This window comes from Lycorma delicatula, chromosome 1, assembly GCF_047948215.1.
Source record: "Lycorma delicatula isolate Av1 chromosome 1, ASM4794821v1, whole genome shotgun sequence".
NCBI lineage: Eukaryota > Metazoa > Arthropoda > Insecta > Hemiptera > Fulgoridae > Lycorma > Lycorma delicatula.
This window is the reverse complement of record NC_134455.1, coordinates 178,604,595-178,619,687: the sequence shown is the minus strand read 5'-3', so window position 1 is coordinate 178,619,687 and position 15,093 is coordinate 178,604,595. Positions and strand designations below refer to the sequence as shown.

Genomic DNA, 15,093 nt, shown 5'->3' with positions numbered 1-15,093 from the left:
TCTAAATGTAATGATCCATTTCAAGCTGAAATAAAAATCTTCAAGAATTTCTTTCCAGTTCATTTGGTTTCACTTTAGCTAATGCAAAAAAAATGATATAATTTATGACAAATTGGTTTACTTTAAGCTTGCTTCGGATATACTGTAACTAATTTCATACTGCACCACACATGTTTTTTTTTTTTAAAATGCCAGACCCTAATCAAGAACATCTAATATACTGTCTGTATACAATGCATTTGAAAAGTAAATACTCACTTATACTAATCAACAATGCATAACACATTGACTAACCTTACAGTAGTTGTTGGAAATCGTTCCATGAATATCCAAACATATCTAGTGTTTCTAGCATTTATCATAAGAATTTCTTCTTGTTCTCGAAGATTCTCACAAAGTTGTTCATGTGGAATGTTTTTATGAAATCATAAATAGTCGTTTTGAAGTTTCTGGAGACTGGGAGTTTCCTTGATAAACATTGCATAACCCCAGAAGTAAAAATGGATTTAAGTTTGGAGAATGAGCTGACCATATGCCCTTAGAAATGACTCAATCTCTGAAAGCCTCTTGAAATAACTTTATGGACTACCTGTCTGTATGCATATTCACACCATCTTGTTGAATCCAGGCATTATTAATTTCATACTCAATTTGCTTTCCCTTGAAATGATAAATAATTTCACAATAATGAGCTGAATTTATTGTTTCTGCGAAGAATATTGGACTTACTATTCTTCACCTGGATATTGCAATCCACATCCCAATCATCTGGTCATGCAGAGGAATTTCATGTGCAGCAAGTTTTTTTTATGCAGACCATAAACATGAGTTTTGTACATGCACATACCCTTATAAATCAAACCATACCCTATCGATAAAAAAGAAAATGGTCCGTCCAAAATATCATCATCAGAGTTGTCCGTTAGAAACTGTTAAAACATTCACAGTATTGAATTCACTTTCTGCAGTCTGTGGTCAGTAACTTTCGAACTGCTTTCACTTTATATGGAATGAGATGGAGCTTCTTACAAACTGTCTTGTGTGAAGTTACAACACTGATGTTTTTCTGCTGGGCCAACTTTTGCATGGACTTTGTTGCATAGCAGTTGATATGTCTTGCAGTTTTTCTTCATTAATCAACCACTTAGTCCTTTACTGATCCCATCTCCCTAAATTTCTCGATTAGCACTCTTACACTATGTCAATTAGAAAGTGGTGTACCTGGAAATCCAAAGAAAACTTGTTTTTCACTGTCTGTCTGTGTGTACTTACCATGATCACAGAAGATGTATTCAACAGGAAATATTCACTGTTTTAAGGTTAACACAATTCTGAGTGCACAGAGAAAGACATGGTTGTTGGTCTCTTGTTCAAGGGCAACAAGCACATTGAACATCAAAAAACCAGACACTAGTTCTTATCTCAAGGTCACCAGCATGTCTGTCTTGCAGAAGCAAATTACACACAATGCAAAATTACTAATCTTTGCAGAAAACATTACTTGCAGCTCTTGCAATACAATTCCTCAACATATAACTCTATTTATATAGGTGCATATTACTTTTCGAACACACTGTACAAATATATTGAAGAGACCATGCATACCAACTGGCCTGTTCATTATTTAGTCTTTTATAAAAAAAATTGTATTTTGAATTATGTATTCATGAGATACCACAATTAAAAAAATATTGCACATCTTTAATTTGACTACAATGCCAGTATACTTTATTGTAAGGTGAAAGTTACAAAAATTAACCTGAATCTGATCTATTTTTCACTCGATGTTAAGCTTGTTCAGGGAATGTTCCTGGAATCAATTTTGTTTGTATTTAAATATGTAATATTTTTCTAATACACTTAATTTTATGTCATCATTATTGATTTCTAATGTTTCAAAATTTGTGTTGATATCAGAAATAGTATTTTCATTGTTTACTAGATGGTCTGCCATATTAGATAAATCTAATTTATTATTTTTGTAATTTCTATAATATTCAAGAAATCTAGTTTTGGGGGTGCAAAGTGACTTATTTTCTATAAATTTTAAGTGTAATCTCTTCTGCAATTAAAAAAATAAACTGTATATGTTAATTAAACAGATTTATTGCCTTACCCTACAAATCAATGTCTTTCATGACTTTACCAACAATATCTTTTAACTTTCTCCACTTTTTTTGTTCATTACTAAAGCATAAGTTTCATAAGTTTTATGTTCACCACTGATAACAAGAGAGCAAGCTAAATTGTAGTTAATACAACTATTAAAAAAACAAAACATTGTGATAATAACAGTAGAAGCAAAAAGTAATCATCCTTCATTTACTCAGTGTAAAATAACTATTAGGCAACAGAGTTTGCCAAAATTTAAAGATTTCTACGAATTAAACTCCTCAAACATTCATTGAACATTATCTAAATTTGATATTAAACTATGAGAGAAGGGTCATAACCTCCAAATGCAGTGCATGTGAACCACTGGTTCACACCAAAAACCACTGGTTCTTAAAAAATTAGGGGTTTTTGTAGGACAATCTATTAATAATAATTAAATGTAAGATTGCATATTAGTTAATAAATAAATATCTTAACAAATTATATCTGAGCAGTACATTACAATTTCTTTTTTTTGTAATTAATTAATAATACTTACCATAATTTTCATTAACAATGTAATGGTTTTTGCAGAGACCTCTGCTTTGTCAGAATGGATTTTTTACAAAATTATTTAAAAGCAGATCCTATACTTATCGAATGCCTGCGTCAATGAAGTAAAATGAACAACTATTCTTACTGGTACTACTACAATTTGTTGTTTTGATATTTATTTTTAACCCATTCCCTTGTAATGATAACAATTTGTTTACTACTTACCTCTATGAGTAATGAAGTAATGACAGTCCTCGTATTTCTTTATTGCATGTTAACTACACTAATTTGTAACTCAAAAAATAGTAGGGAAATATACATGGTTTTAGATTTATATTTTTTTGGATTTTTTCACATTCATTGTTTTTTTATGGTTCTTATTTACTTCAATATGTAGTTATTTTTTTATATTTAGTAGCTTCGCATATTTACATTAACAGTTTATATTTTAAATATGGACTTATACCTACTTTTTACTTTATAATTAAATGTGTTTTCTGTGATGCTGCTCTGATTAAGATTTCCCTTTATTCATTTACACAAATGCTCAGGCACTTCCTTTTTTTATCCATATAGCAGCATATCTACCCATTCCTGATGTGATATGTTTAATGTATTATTATGAACTACTCAGAATAAAAAAAATTATTTTATTTATTTTTATGCAGGATCCATCATGGCATCTCATGTTTGTATGTGATTGTGAGTGTTTAAATTATGAAGTCATTTGTGAGACTTAAGTACATAATTAAAATTGGTTTTCAATTACTGCTGATAAGAAGAAATTAAAAGAAAATTTGTAATATGTTCATAATAATATACCCTTTTCTTATTTAAAAACAGATTTTAAAATTTTATTGATTTAAATTTATGATATGCTTGACATTTTAACTATGACTTAATTGTTATCTACTTTTTATGCAACCTTCATCTGATTTTTTATTAGTCAATATATTGGAAAGATTGATTTTGTTTATCAGTGGAGTAATAAATATAATAATTTAGTAAGTTTGTATAAGCATCCACTAATTATACCAGAGTTCTGCCACTATGGGGAATGTGTAGTTGGAGGGAAAGTGTGAGTCTATCTTATAACTGACACTCAAGGATTTTTATAAAGTTATCTAAGTATAATTGTTTATTATCAATGTCTATTATGTTTGTCTATCATTAAGTTCATCACTATTTATAAATAGCTACTGTATGTTGAGGTTTATGAATAAAGTAAAATAAAATATAAAATATTTAATTTTAGTAAACATTTTAAAAAATAGTAGCAATAATATTATGGAATATTTAATATGTAATAAGTTAAATATCTTATTGTTAATGCATAAGAGTAATTATATCCCATACACAAGTTTCAAGCTTATGTAGCGATACCATCAAGCAAAAAAAAAGAAAAAATTCAAATTTTAAATTGGAACTCAGCAATTTTATGCAATATTTTTTTTGCAATTAAATGTATGCATGTGATATTTTCTAAATTCTATTGCACAGTTCATGGAAATAAATTAAATCTGACTTCATAAGTTCATGCAAACACCATTTCATTACTTTTGTCTATTTTAAACTATTATTTTGTATGACAATATTATAAATTTTGTAACAAAATTATTCAACAAGTAGATTGTTGTATAAAACATATATTGTTGATGGTAATAAAATCTGATCAATTTTTTTACTTTGAATTTCTGATTTTAGAATGGTTATTAATTAAGTTTATTACTCTTTTTTTGTTAGGAGTACACTGGAGAAAAAATGTCAAGTGTGCTTAACAGAAGCAAACCAAAAGTGTGGAGGATGCCACATCGTCTACTACTGCAGTAGAGATCATCAGAAAGCAGATTGGAAGGAACATAAATCTTTCTGCAAAACATTCATGGTACCAATAGACAACATTTCTATTCACCTCTGCTAATATGAATATGACTCCTATTTAAGTTAAGGTAATTTAACCGTACAAACCCTCTGAAACTTCATAAATAACTGAAGTCTACTGTTTAATATTACTGTTTACCCATTTGTACAAAAAATTTATAAAGTTATTTTACAAATAACATTACAATGGATACACCAGTTTCTGTTTAATAGAAGCATGAAACAAATGAGATTTATGACTCTTTTATTGCAGGAAATTAATTGTGAACTGCATAAGTAAGTTAGTTACAATAAGGTGATAGGAGACATTAAGCACAAACATATAAATTAAATGGGACTCTACATATATATATAGTACTTACATATTTAGTATATTGATTTCTGTGTAATTTTTATGAATATTTCTATTCAGCCAGCAAATTTTTTATATTTTAAATGACAATTAGTTATGTAACTTTACCTTACTTACATTAATAACAAATATATTTTTTAAAGAGGGGGTGACAGATATCTGTGTGGTAGATCCTATTATCAGATGATTTTTCTGTGACTGTCATGAGACTGTCTCTGACATAGATCACAGAAAGTGTATTAATGTTATATAAATGAAAATAATTTGCCTGTTAGGAAGTGAAATTTAATTGATACAAGAATACTGAAATAAAATAGCGAGTATCTAATGTATCTTACCTAAATTACATTAATTTCCATAAAGTAAATAATTAATAAAGTTTTCTACTCGTCATTAATATTTATGAAAAAGTAATTATTTTTATTTTTATCATAATTTTAATAATTACTTTAATGTAAAGGAATTAAACCACTGAATAAATATTAAAATAATTATGATAACGTGTCTAAATTACAAGAAAATTATGTATTTTTTGTTACTTGATGGAAAATACTTATTTATGAAAGACTGAGCATCAGTGAATTAGGTATTCAAACTATTCATTATTTTCTGTGGCCACAGTTTTCAAATAAATATATTAAAAAAAAATGTTGATACAATTCTTTAGCAACTGGCATGGAAGTAAATGTTGACCTACAACTTCTTTTTAATGGTCCATCAATAAGACTTCAGTGTGACTCATAAATGTGCATCATGGCAGACAATAAATTGTGACACTGCTAGTCACAAACCCATTGTTTTAAGTAATGCATGATGTTTAACTCCCTTGCTTTCTGTAACAGCACAGCTACTCAGCCACCACACAGCATTCTCAGGACAAATATGTATCATGAGTCCATTAGCTTGAATAACCTATTACAAGTTTTAAATGTGTAGGAAATTTAATTAATTTTACTTGAATATCCATTTTTACTTGATAGGGAACTACCAATGTTTCATTTGAATTACTTCTAAAGTACAAAAAAATGTATTTTGAGAACTGACCCCAAAAACAAGATTGTCAAAAGATACTGAAAGTTTCAAGATACATCTGAAAATATTTTATAAAAACATTTTATCAGAATGTTATATTAATATTCAGTATTCTTTGTATTTCAAATTTTTGTTTATAACAGAATAAAATGTTAAAATTTTATTTAAAATATATAGAATTTTATTTTTATATCTGAATAGAATAATTTAATGATTTTTCTTGCTAGTTTTGTATAGGGAGGAATAAAATTTGTCATTATTTTATTTTGCATCTATTTCAGCTGAAGTATTAGATTTTGTACCCTTTACAAACAAATAGCTTTTAAAACGATTTTTTTGGGATTGTGACCTCTTGATGGAAGTAGAACTCAATACATTTATTTTGTTCTAGAAAACGTTTTCATTATTTTTTTTACATATGGCTTCTTACTTTGGTACAAAAAATTGGTAGAGGTTCCCAAATATACTGACCTAACTTTGTAAATTTGATTTAGTAGGCCTAGGCGAAAAAGGCCAAAAAATTGCCATACCAGGCAAAGTAAAAAAAAAGTCCATCTGGAGAAATGCTATAAAATAGTAAACAAAATAAATTTTAAAAAGTGTCGCACACAACAAATAGAAACTGCATTAAGAACTTATTTTGCAGATTAGTCTCTTATTAGGGTTCTGGAGTCCTTAAAATCTTACATTGTATGCAAGACGTCGTCAAATGTAAGACGCATCTTAATTTTAAAATTGTTTATGGTAAAAATAATTCATATGCAAAATGAAAGATTGAAAATGTAAAATATTAAAAAAAATGTTTCTATTAACTGAAAATATGATAAACTTAATTTCAACGTTATTAAAAGTTTGTTTTTATAAGTAACTCACTTCATCCTTGATTGTTGAGTCGCCAGCAGAATCGCTACATTGCTTACGTCAGTGCCATTCCGCAGAATATCATCTTAAGAACCACCAAATAAACAGCATTTCAAAATTTATTTTTATAATGATTTTTGGGCGAAACTATCTCCATGTTCTCAAAATTTATTTTTCGATCTTTTTGCCGATGCTGTTTTTAATTTTTCTCCTAGGCGTGAACAGTGATCATTGTTAAACAACTGTTGATCATGATTATCTCGAATACGATATTTAAATGGTTTGTTTACTCTGACTTATGGCGGTTGAAATCGGCTGGTCGTACTTTCAGAAATCATAACGAGTCACAATTCTCATTTGACAGTCTCAACATTGCCCTCGGTCCACACATACTCGTGTGCGCGCGCACGCACGCCTGCACACACACACACACACACACAACAGAAACCAATCTTGCCCTATTTCTGCTGCCATTCATCAAGTTTTTTTAAAGCGGGACAATTAGACGGTAACAGAAATTTTTTTGGAAACCTTTTACTTAGCGTCACAAAAGACAAAAATGTATTATCATCGGCTGTCAAAATTAGCATTAACTAAAGCAGTGCTCTTAATTTATAAAAACCGATTGTTTCTGTTGTAATTTGTTTTTATCTTAATTGCAATGCATGTCAAAATAATAGCGATTCGATCAGCGTTACCGATTTAGCAGATAAAATACTTTTTCTGACTGTGTAGATTATATGCACAACGTTAATATTGAATTAACGTGCCTAATGTTGATGTTACCTTCGTAATCAGTGTTCTGAATATCAGGATAAATTTTCCTTAATAGTGAGGAGGGATGTTCTTTCTCTTATGTTTTGATACAGTGTTCTGAATATCAGGATAAATTTTCCTTCACCTTCGTAATCAAAAGGTATATTCTAACACATACTGTTACGTCATTCTACGCCGTAACGGTAGGCATTCAAGTTTCAGAAACTTACCACACCGTTCAAGGGCCTTGTGTTACCACACAATTCCTTGCAATCTCCCGTGCCTTTAAAATTAACCCTTCTCTCGTTACCACAAGGTTTTTTCCGTCAAAGGCCTTTAAAGTACGTTAAAGTCAATTTTCGGCGTCTTTCTTTCAACGGTCCAGAATGTTGCTTTTGGTTATCTGATGCTCTGATAAATTATATTAAAGTTATTGAACGACGTGTCATGCCAAGTATTTGATTAATTTAATTGATTTTCACAGTGTTTTCTTTTATCTTGTTTTGTAATGTAAACACGTATTATTTGTTTTATTCTAAAGTTATACTTTTTTTTATATTTATATTAATTTTGTTTTTCAACGAAAACTATGAAATATTAAACAATCGAATGTATATTTGTGTCTAATATTAAGAATTATTTTTCACTGACAAAGAGTGTGAAAAGAAATCGCTCAAATAGTTTGCCTGAACAATTATTAAATTTTGAAAACAGAAAGTGACTTGAAATGTCTGAGACGGGGTTCGTGTCTTTGAAAGAGATCGAACGGCTGTTTGATAGAAAGTCAGGCGTATTAACAACCAAACAAGATGTTGGTTTAGTTATTTTTTTTTTTTTTACAGTGAACAATATTATTGTTTTTTCTGTATAGCCTCCGGGAATCACCGTCAGGTATTACTTCAGAGGTTAAATGAGGATGATATGTATGAGTGTAAGTGCAGTCTTATACAGCCTCAACTCAGCCATTTCTGAGATGTGTGGTTAATTGAAACCCAACCATCAAAGAACACCGCTATCCACGATCTTGTATTCAAATCCGTATAAAAGTAAACGCTTACTAGAATTTGAACGTTGGAACTCTCGACTTCGAAATCAGTTGCTTTGTGAAGATGCGTTCACTACTAGACCAACCCGGTAGGTTTGGTTTAGTTATTAAAGAAATTAATACTTTAATAATACTTAACGTAAGGAAAACCATGCACAAAAGTCGAAGAGAATGGTCTTAAAAAAGAGAATCGTGAAATAAACTAATCGATTTGGAAAGTAGAAGAATAAATAGTGTTATCATTAAGGGTCTTAAACGTGAGGAAAAGTCGAATATCATAGAACTTGTTACAAAATTTTGTGCTGAAATGTTAGGAATAAGTAGTGACATTTGGGTAAATTGTGCACACCCCCTTGGGAGAAATTGTAAAGGCAGGCCAGTGAATGCACATATTCCAGATGATTATGATATCAACTGTGCCTTTAAAAATATGCATAAACTAAAGGGAACGTTATATGTAGTGCACGTCTCAGAAACTACGAGAAAAATGAGGGCCAAACATTTTGAAACTAAAGAAGGCGTTACCAACAAAGAGGTTTCTATTATAGAAGAAAATTTAAGGGTGGAAAGAAAAATATTTACAATGAATGATAGCTAGCTACGAACAGCAGATTACGAGGACGGAATAAGTGAACTATCGGAGCTATTGGAGCACGACTTCTCATACCTGGATAATATTCTAGACAACCAGAAAACAGAGGACAGGAATAAGTGAGGATTTAGCACCTGCCAGACTGACCTAAAGAGCCCGGGAATAGTACTGTGTTATAATGTTCCCAGTCTCAAGGGTAAACATTTTAATTTCTTTCATTATCTTAAGGGTTGTAATTTATTTTGTCTCATTGAAAGTGATAATGCGGAAATGTATTCAGTCTTTTTCAGAATATATATTGGGTTAGGAAGCGGCAGTTAGGGAAATCAGTTTATGGTAGGGAAAAGGGGGAATGTTAATAGGTTATAAACTGGACTTAAAAAACAGTATTCAGCAAAAGAATATGGATATAAAATTATACTTAAAATTTCAATTGATGGTAATGAATAGTTTTTTGGTATTTGCATATTTATCGGTGGGAGTAGTGTATAGTGGGATTGTGATTTTCTCAAGCTGGGGGATTTTTTTAAGGAATACTGTTTGACAAAAAAATTATTTTAATGGGGGATTGTAATGGGTGAATGGCAGCTGAGTAGTTTATCCCCAAGGAATTACATCAGGATAGTAATGTCAGTAATTTTTTTGAGTTAAGATCCTCAAAAGTTATTAATGCCAAGCAAAGATCCATGCTAACTTATTTGATAATAATAATTTGTTTATAATTAATAATGGGTGAGTAAAAGGTGTTGAAAAGAATGAATTTACTTAGACAGGACCTAAAAGGTCATCTTTTCTTGATTATTGATGTTTTTCTTCGGAAGGTGTAAATTTAATAAATTGTTTAATGTCAGAACAAATATATTTTCTAAAAACATGCCATTAGTGTTGATATTAAGCGTAAGTGAAATTTGTACTGCAGAATGCGAACAACCTATTTTGCCTAAATTAAAGTGGAGCCATATTATGAACAGATTTCCAAGTAAAATTATGCAGTAAATATGTAAATGTTGATCTTTCCTTTGGAGATAAACAATGCAAGTGCTTTCCTTAAGAATTTAATGTATAATACTGTAAGATATAATGATAAATTAAGTCGTATTAGTAATACTTAAAACAGAAAAAGTTATAAACAGGTGTGGTTTGATGGTGAGTGTGATTCAGTTGGGTACAAAGTGTTTTTTTTTAACCCACCAGGTTGGTCTAGTGGTGAATGCATCTTCCCAAATCATTTGATTTGGAAGTTGAGAGTTCCAGCATTCAAGTTCTAGTAGTTACTTTTATGCGGATTTGAATACTAGATCGTGTATACTGCTATTTTTTGATGGTTGGCTTTCAGTTAATCTCACATCTCAGGAATGGTCGAACTGAGACTGTACAAGACTACACTTCATTTACACTCAAACATATCATCCTCATTCATCCTCTGAAGTAATACCTGAATGGTAATTCCCAGAGGCTAAACAGGAAAAAAGAAAGAAGAGGGTACAAAGTGTTTAAATTGGTAAAACTGTATAGAAACAATGGAACTGGTATGTTAAGGGATGAATATTTATGTGTGTACAGTAATTATAAAGCATTATACAAACAAAAAAGAAAAGAATACTTTTATGAGATAATCAACAAATTTAAGAACATAAGGGATTCAAATGAGTTCTGTGAGCATGCTCGAATTTTTAAAAATAATAAGTTTAAATGTGATCAAAAAATAAAAACAACAATGGCTGGGCTACTTTCAAAGTTTACTTAATGTAAATGTAGAACAAGAAACAAGACTACGTGCGTCCCTTACCATACTGATTGTTCATTGGATAGTGATATACGTCTTGAACTAAAAGAGATTTTAAAAATGTGAAGGTTAATAAAGTCCTGGGACTGGAACGAATTCGGTATAAGTTTTATAGAGCAGCACGTACAGAGTACCTTAATTTAATTGTTAGGTTTTTTAATAATATATATAATTATGGAAAAGTGCCAGAATCCTTCAATAACTCGAATATATTTCCTTTATGTAAAAAAGGTGGTAGGGAACTGTAGGGGTATTTCATTTATGGATGGACCACGAAATCTTTTACAGGAATTTTATTTAACACAAAGCAATGAGTATTTTTTTAACCAAATTTTAAATGAAAATCAAGGGATCATTATTCGACTGCAGACAATATTGTTATTTTAGTAATTATTTTAAATTTGATCTTAAAAAATAAAGATAAAAAAAATCATACTGTTTCTTTTTTTTTGTAGATTTTACGGCCATGCTTAATAGTATATGTAGGAAGGCACTTTTCTAAAAGTTGTATAGCATGGGATTATCATTTGCGTGTGTTTATATGTTAATGCACCTGTTTAAAGGTGCAATGTCCCAGGTATGGTGTAATGGATATCTGTCATCGAAATTAAAAACATGTAACAGGATCAAGCAAGGCTGTTTGGTGTCTCCTTTGCTTTTTGTTCTATTAATTAATTATTTCTATGAGGAGTTAGGGGATGGTATGAAGATAAATCAATTATTGGTCCGGGTATTGCTGTATGCAGGTGACATTGTGCTTTTAGCATCTAGTCCAGAAACTTTGCAACCGACAATTTGAAGCAGTATTGTGATAAGTGGGGGGTTTGGGATAAATTTAAACAAGTCTAAAATCATGAAGATTAGAAGAGGTGGGAAATTAGGAAAATATTAACAGTGAAAATGTATTCATGAACATACAGAACTAGTAAATAAACATAAATGTTTATGTATAACTATGACACCAGTGCTATCCTTCAGAACTCATGTGATGGATAGGATTTCAACAGATAAAATGGTGTTAATCAATTTTTGGGGTAATTTTTTTGTCTAAAATAAGATACCAGTGTCTGCTATAGTGGGCAGTGTGTAACACTGTCTGTAGATCAATAGTGGCATATAGAGCTCAAGTCTGGGGTTTTTTGAATACAGAAGAATTTGAAGTCTCTTAGAGATTTTCCATTAAAATATTAGATCACAGATGAATAACTGGATCACAGATTGCCAAAAAAATTAGTTGAACTTACTATAATGAAGGAAGGGGGTTGGTTTACGCAATTACAAGAACTGGCAAATAAGTATGTTCATTGGTTATCTAATAATAAAAAGAAATAAAGAGATCAGCTAACTTGGGAAGGATTTAGGAAGCAGATTGAAAAGACGTAACGAGCTGAATTTAATGTTTTGTATATTAGTCTGATTTAGAATTTAGGGAATAAGTTTTATATTACAAGTGAGTATGGTAGGTCATTTTTAAGGATAATTTTTAGAGTTAGATGTGGGCAACTTAGTTTAAACAATGGGCCACATAGGGAAGAAGGGAGGCACTTGCGTTTAGTGTGTAACCTACAAGAACTTGAATTTACAGTTCATTTTTTGGAAACTTGTTCAATTTTAGAAATATTAGAAGAAAGTGGTTTGTGTAAATGTATTGGATATGAATGAGGTTATTAATTATTTGAATGGTAAAGATTGGGAAGTATCAATTGGGTATGTTTATGAAGCAAGGAAGTGTAGAAGATGGCTGGTTGTAGAATTTAATTATTAGGTTTTTTTTGGAAGAAAAAAATAAGGGGAGGAAGGAAAAGAGATGGGAAAAGAGAAAAATGGAAGGGAATGGAAGTTGAGGGAAAGAGAAAAAGGAAAAAGAGGGGGAAAAAGAAGAAATCTGTGTAATATGTGTAAAATGACAGTATGGTTGCGAGTATGCAAAGACTTTGTGACTGGACGGAATAGAAAGTTTAGCTCTTGGAATTTCAGGATGGCTGATAAAGTCACTACATAACATTTTACTTACAGAACAGGGGTGAGGGTATGTAAATAAATAATTAGTGGTTAAATAAACTACAATTATTTAAAAATAACTAATTTTAATAAATTAAATTACAATTTTTATAATTAACTATTTATATTAAAGTTAAAATAAATAAACAGATGCTTGAGGTGATAATTAACCTGATAAATGATTAACTTGATATTTTACAAGTTATTGCATAGTAATGCATTTTGGAAAGGATTTGTAACGAATAAGTTAGATGCTAATAGAAATATAATGTACTGAATATTGTGGTATAAAAAAATTATTTAATTGGATAATTTTTAAAACTAAAATTGTGTATTGAACAAGATTCCATTAAAAGAATTAGATGTAAATCTTGTAACATTGTTATTTTTATTAAATGTTTGATTAGTTATAGATATATTGAATTAATGCCATTACTGGTTTTTTTTTATTTCCTAAATAATTTGTTTGTAATTATTTTATTAATAATAAGAATTATTTAGACCAATTTAAGTAATTGTAATGATGAGGTACTAAGTATATAATTGCAATTTACATTGTATGGAATGCTTGCTACTAATAAGGGACCAGCGCACTTTTAATATCCAAATAATGTATAAATGTTCTTGTTTTTATAAAACTTATTTCAGTTTATATTTTCTTCCTTTTTTGGGAATACGTATATTACTTTTACTTTTTGAATTATTTGAAGTCTTCAAATAAAGAGAAAAAATTTTATTTTTAAGACTCTGGAAGATGGCTTCAGTAATGCCATTGTGTGCTGAGGATAGCCAATTTATGTATGTATTTCTGATTTTTTATTGTTATTATTTTCTATTAGCATAGCATTATCTAAAATTTAATTTTTTATGTGTTTATTTAATTTTGTATATTATTGTCTAATAAAGCACACTGTATTATTATTATTATTACTAAAAATAAGCTGCAACCATGATGACTGTCTCCACATATTTCATATGTAACTTGAGAACTTTGGATGTTGTTTAAAAATTACCATAAAAATATGTAATATTATTTTCTTATTGTATACTTTTTGGTCTATTCTTATAGTACTAAATGCAAAGTCCATACTAATTAACTAGCTACAATAAATAAATGATAATTGAAGAAGTAGCATGGATCAGATTTGTGTTTCTGTTTTATGAGCTTAAGAAGATTTGTAGTTATTAAATTTATTACAGTTCAGTTACAAATTGTAATCTTACATTGAAATTTTTATTTTATTACAGATTTATTTACTTCAATAAATAGATAAAAGTTACAACTTGTTTTTTGTGAGGTAATAATATTGCTTCACTGATTAATTATTTTTGTATCTGTGTAGTAAAAATCCTGGCTCTTGAATCAAATATTTTAGATTAAATTCTTGGCAAGATTTAGATTTCTAATGTTACCATCTAATGAATTTATGTATTTTTTCTATATACTTTAACCTAACCTTAGACTTTATATATCACTTAACAGTAATGAATTGTTCATTTTAATTAATATAACTATTATTTTTAAAATTTTTAACAAATTTTAAATATAGTAAAGCTCCTAGCTTCAAAGCTGTTCTTATTCCAATCAAATACAGATTCACAGAAGATTACATGTAATGTAAAAGCTCTAAAGAATGTTTAATTTGTTGTGTTTTTTAATAGATCCAGCTTTTATCCAACTTTATCAGCAATAAGGAGGGATATCTTATTAAAAAATGCTTTCTGATTTTATAAAAATCTGTAATTGACAGCTATAACATAAAAACAAAATTATTTTAGACTACTTTTAATAGAACCAAATTGAAACTTAACTATAAAACAATTTTAATCACCTTAATGATTTAAGCAATTTTTGATTAAATAATGTATACAGATTGTTACAAAAATATGAAAATATTCTTAAATTGCAAAACTTAATATAATTAGAAGACACAAGCAGATAAAAATGTATATAGCTATAAAATCCTACTTTACAGTTGGTTGGTCAGTTTTAAATTTCTACACACATCTTGAATTTGACTCTGATTTTTTAGACATTATGTCAGTCATCTATAAATTTTATTGCCAAATTTATTAAGAAGAATTTTACTGGAAGTTTATTTATAACTGCACCAATTTTAAAAATACAATGAAATATA

At 29.3% G+C, this 15,093-nt stretch overlaps 1 protein-coding gene across 4 annotated transcripts in view; it reads left to right on the top strand.

The window, feature by feature from the left end:
• The window catches only part of SmydA-1 (SET and MYND domain containing, arthropod-specific, member 1), an 81,504-nt gene that overhangs the window by 27,162 nt on the left and 39,249 nt on the right, over positions 1–15,093 (top strand). For 3 of the 4 annotated variants that reach the window (XM_075367931.1, XM_075367922.1, XM_075367907.1), the window contains one exon: positions 4,393–4,534. In XM_075367931.1, the coding sequence (XP_075224046.1) occupies positions 4,532–4,534 (3 nt within the window). In that variant the 5' untranslated portion in view covers positions 4,393–4,531. Of the gene's footprint in view, positions 1–2,688; positions 2,797–4,392; positions 4,535–15,093 lie in introns of all 4 variants that reach the window. The other variant, XM_075367914.1, reaches the window with a different exon arrangement.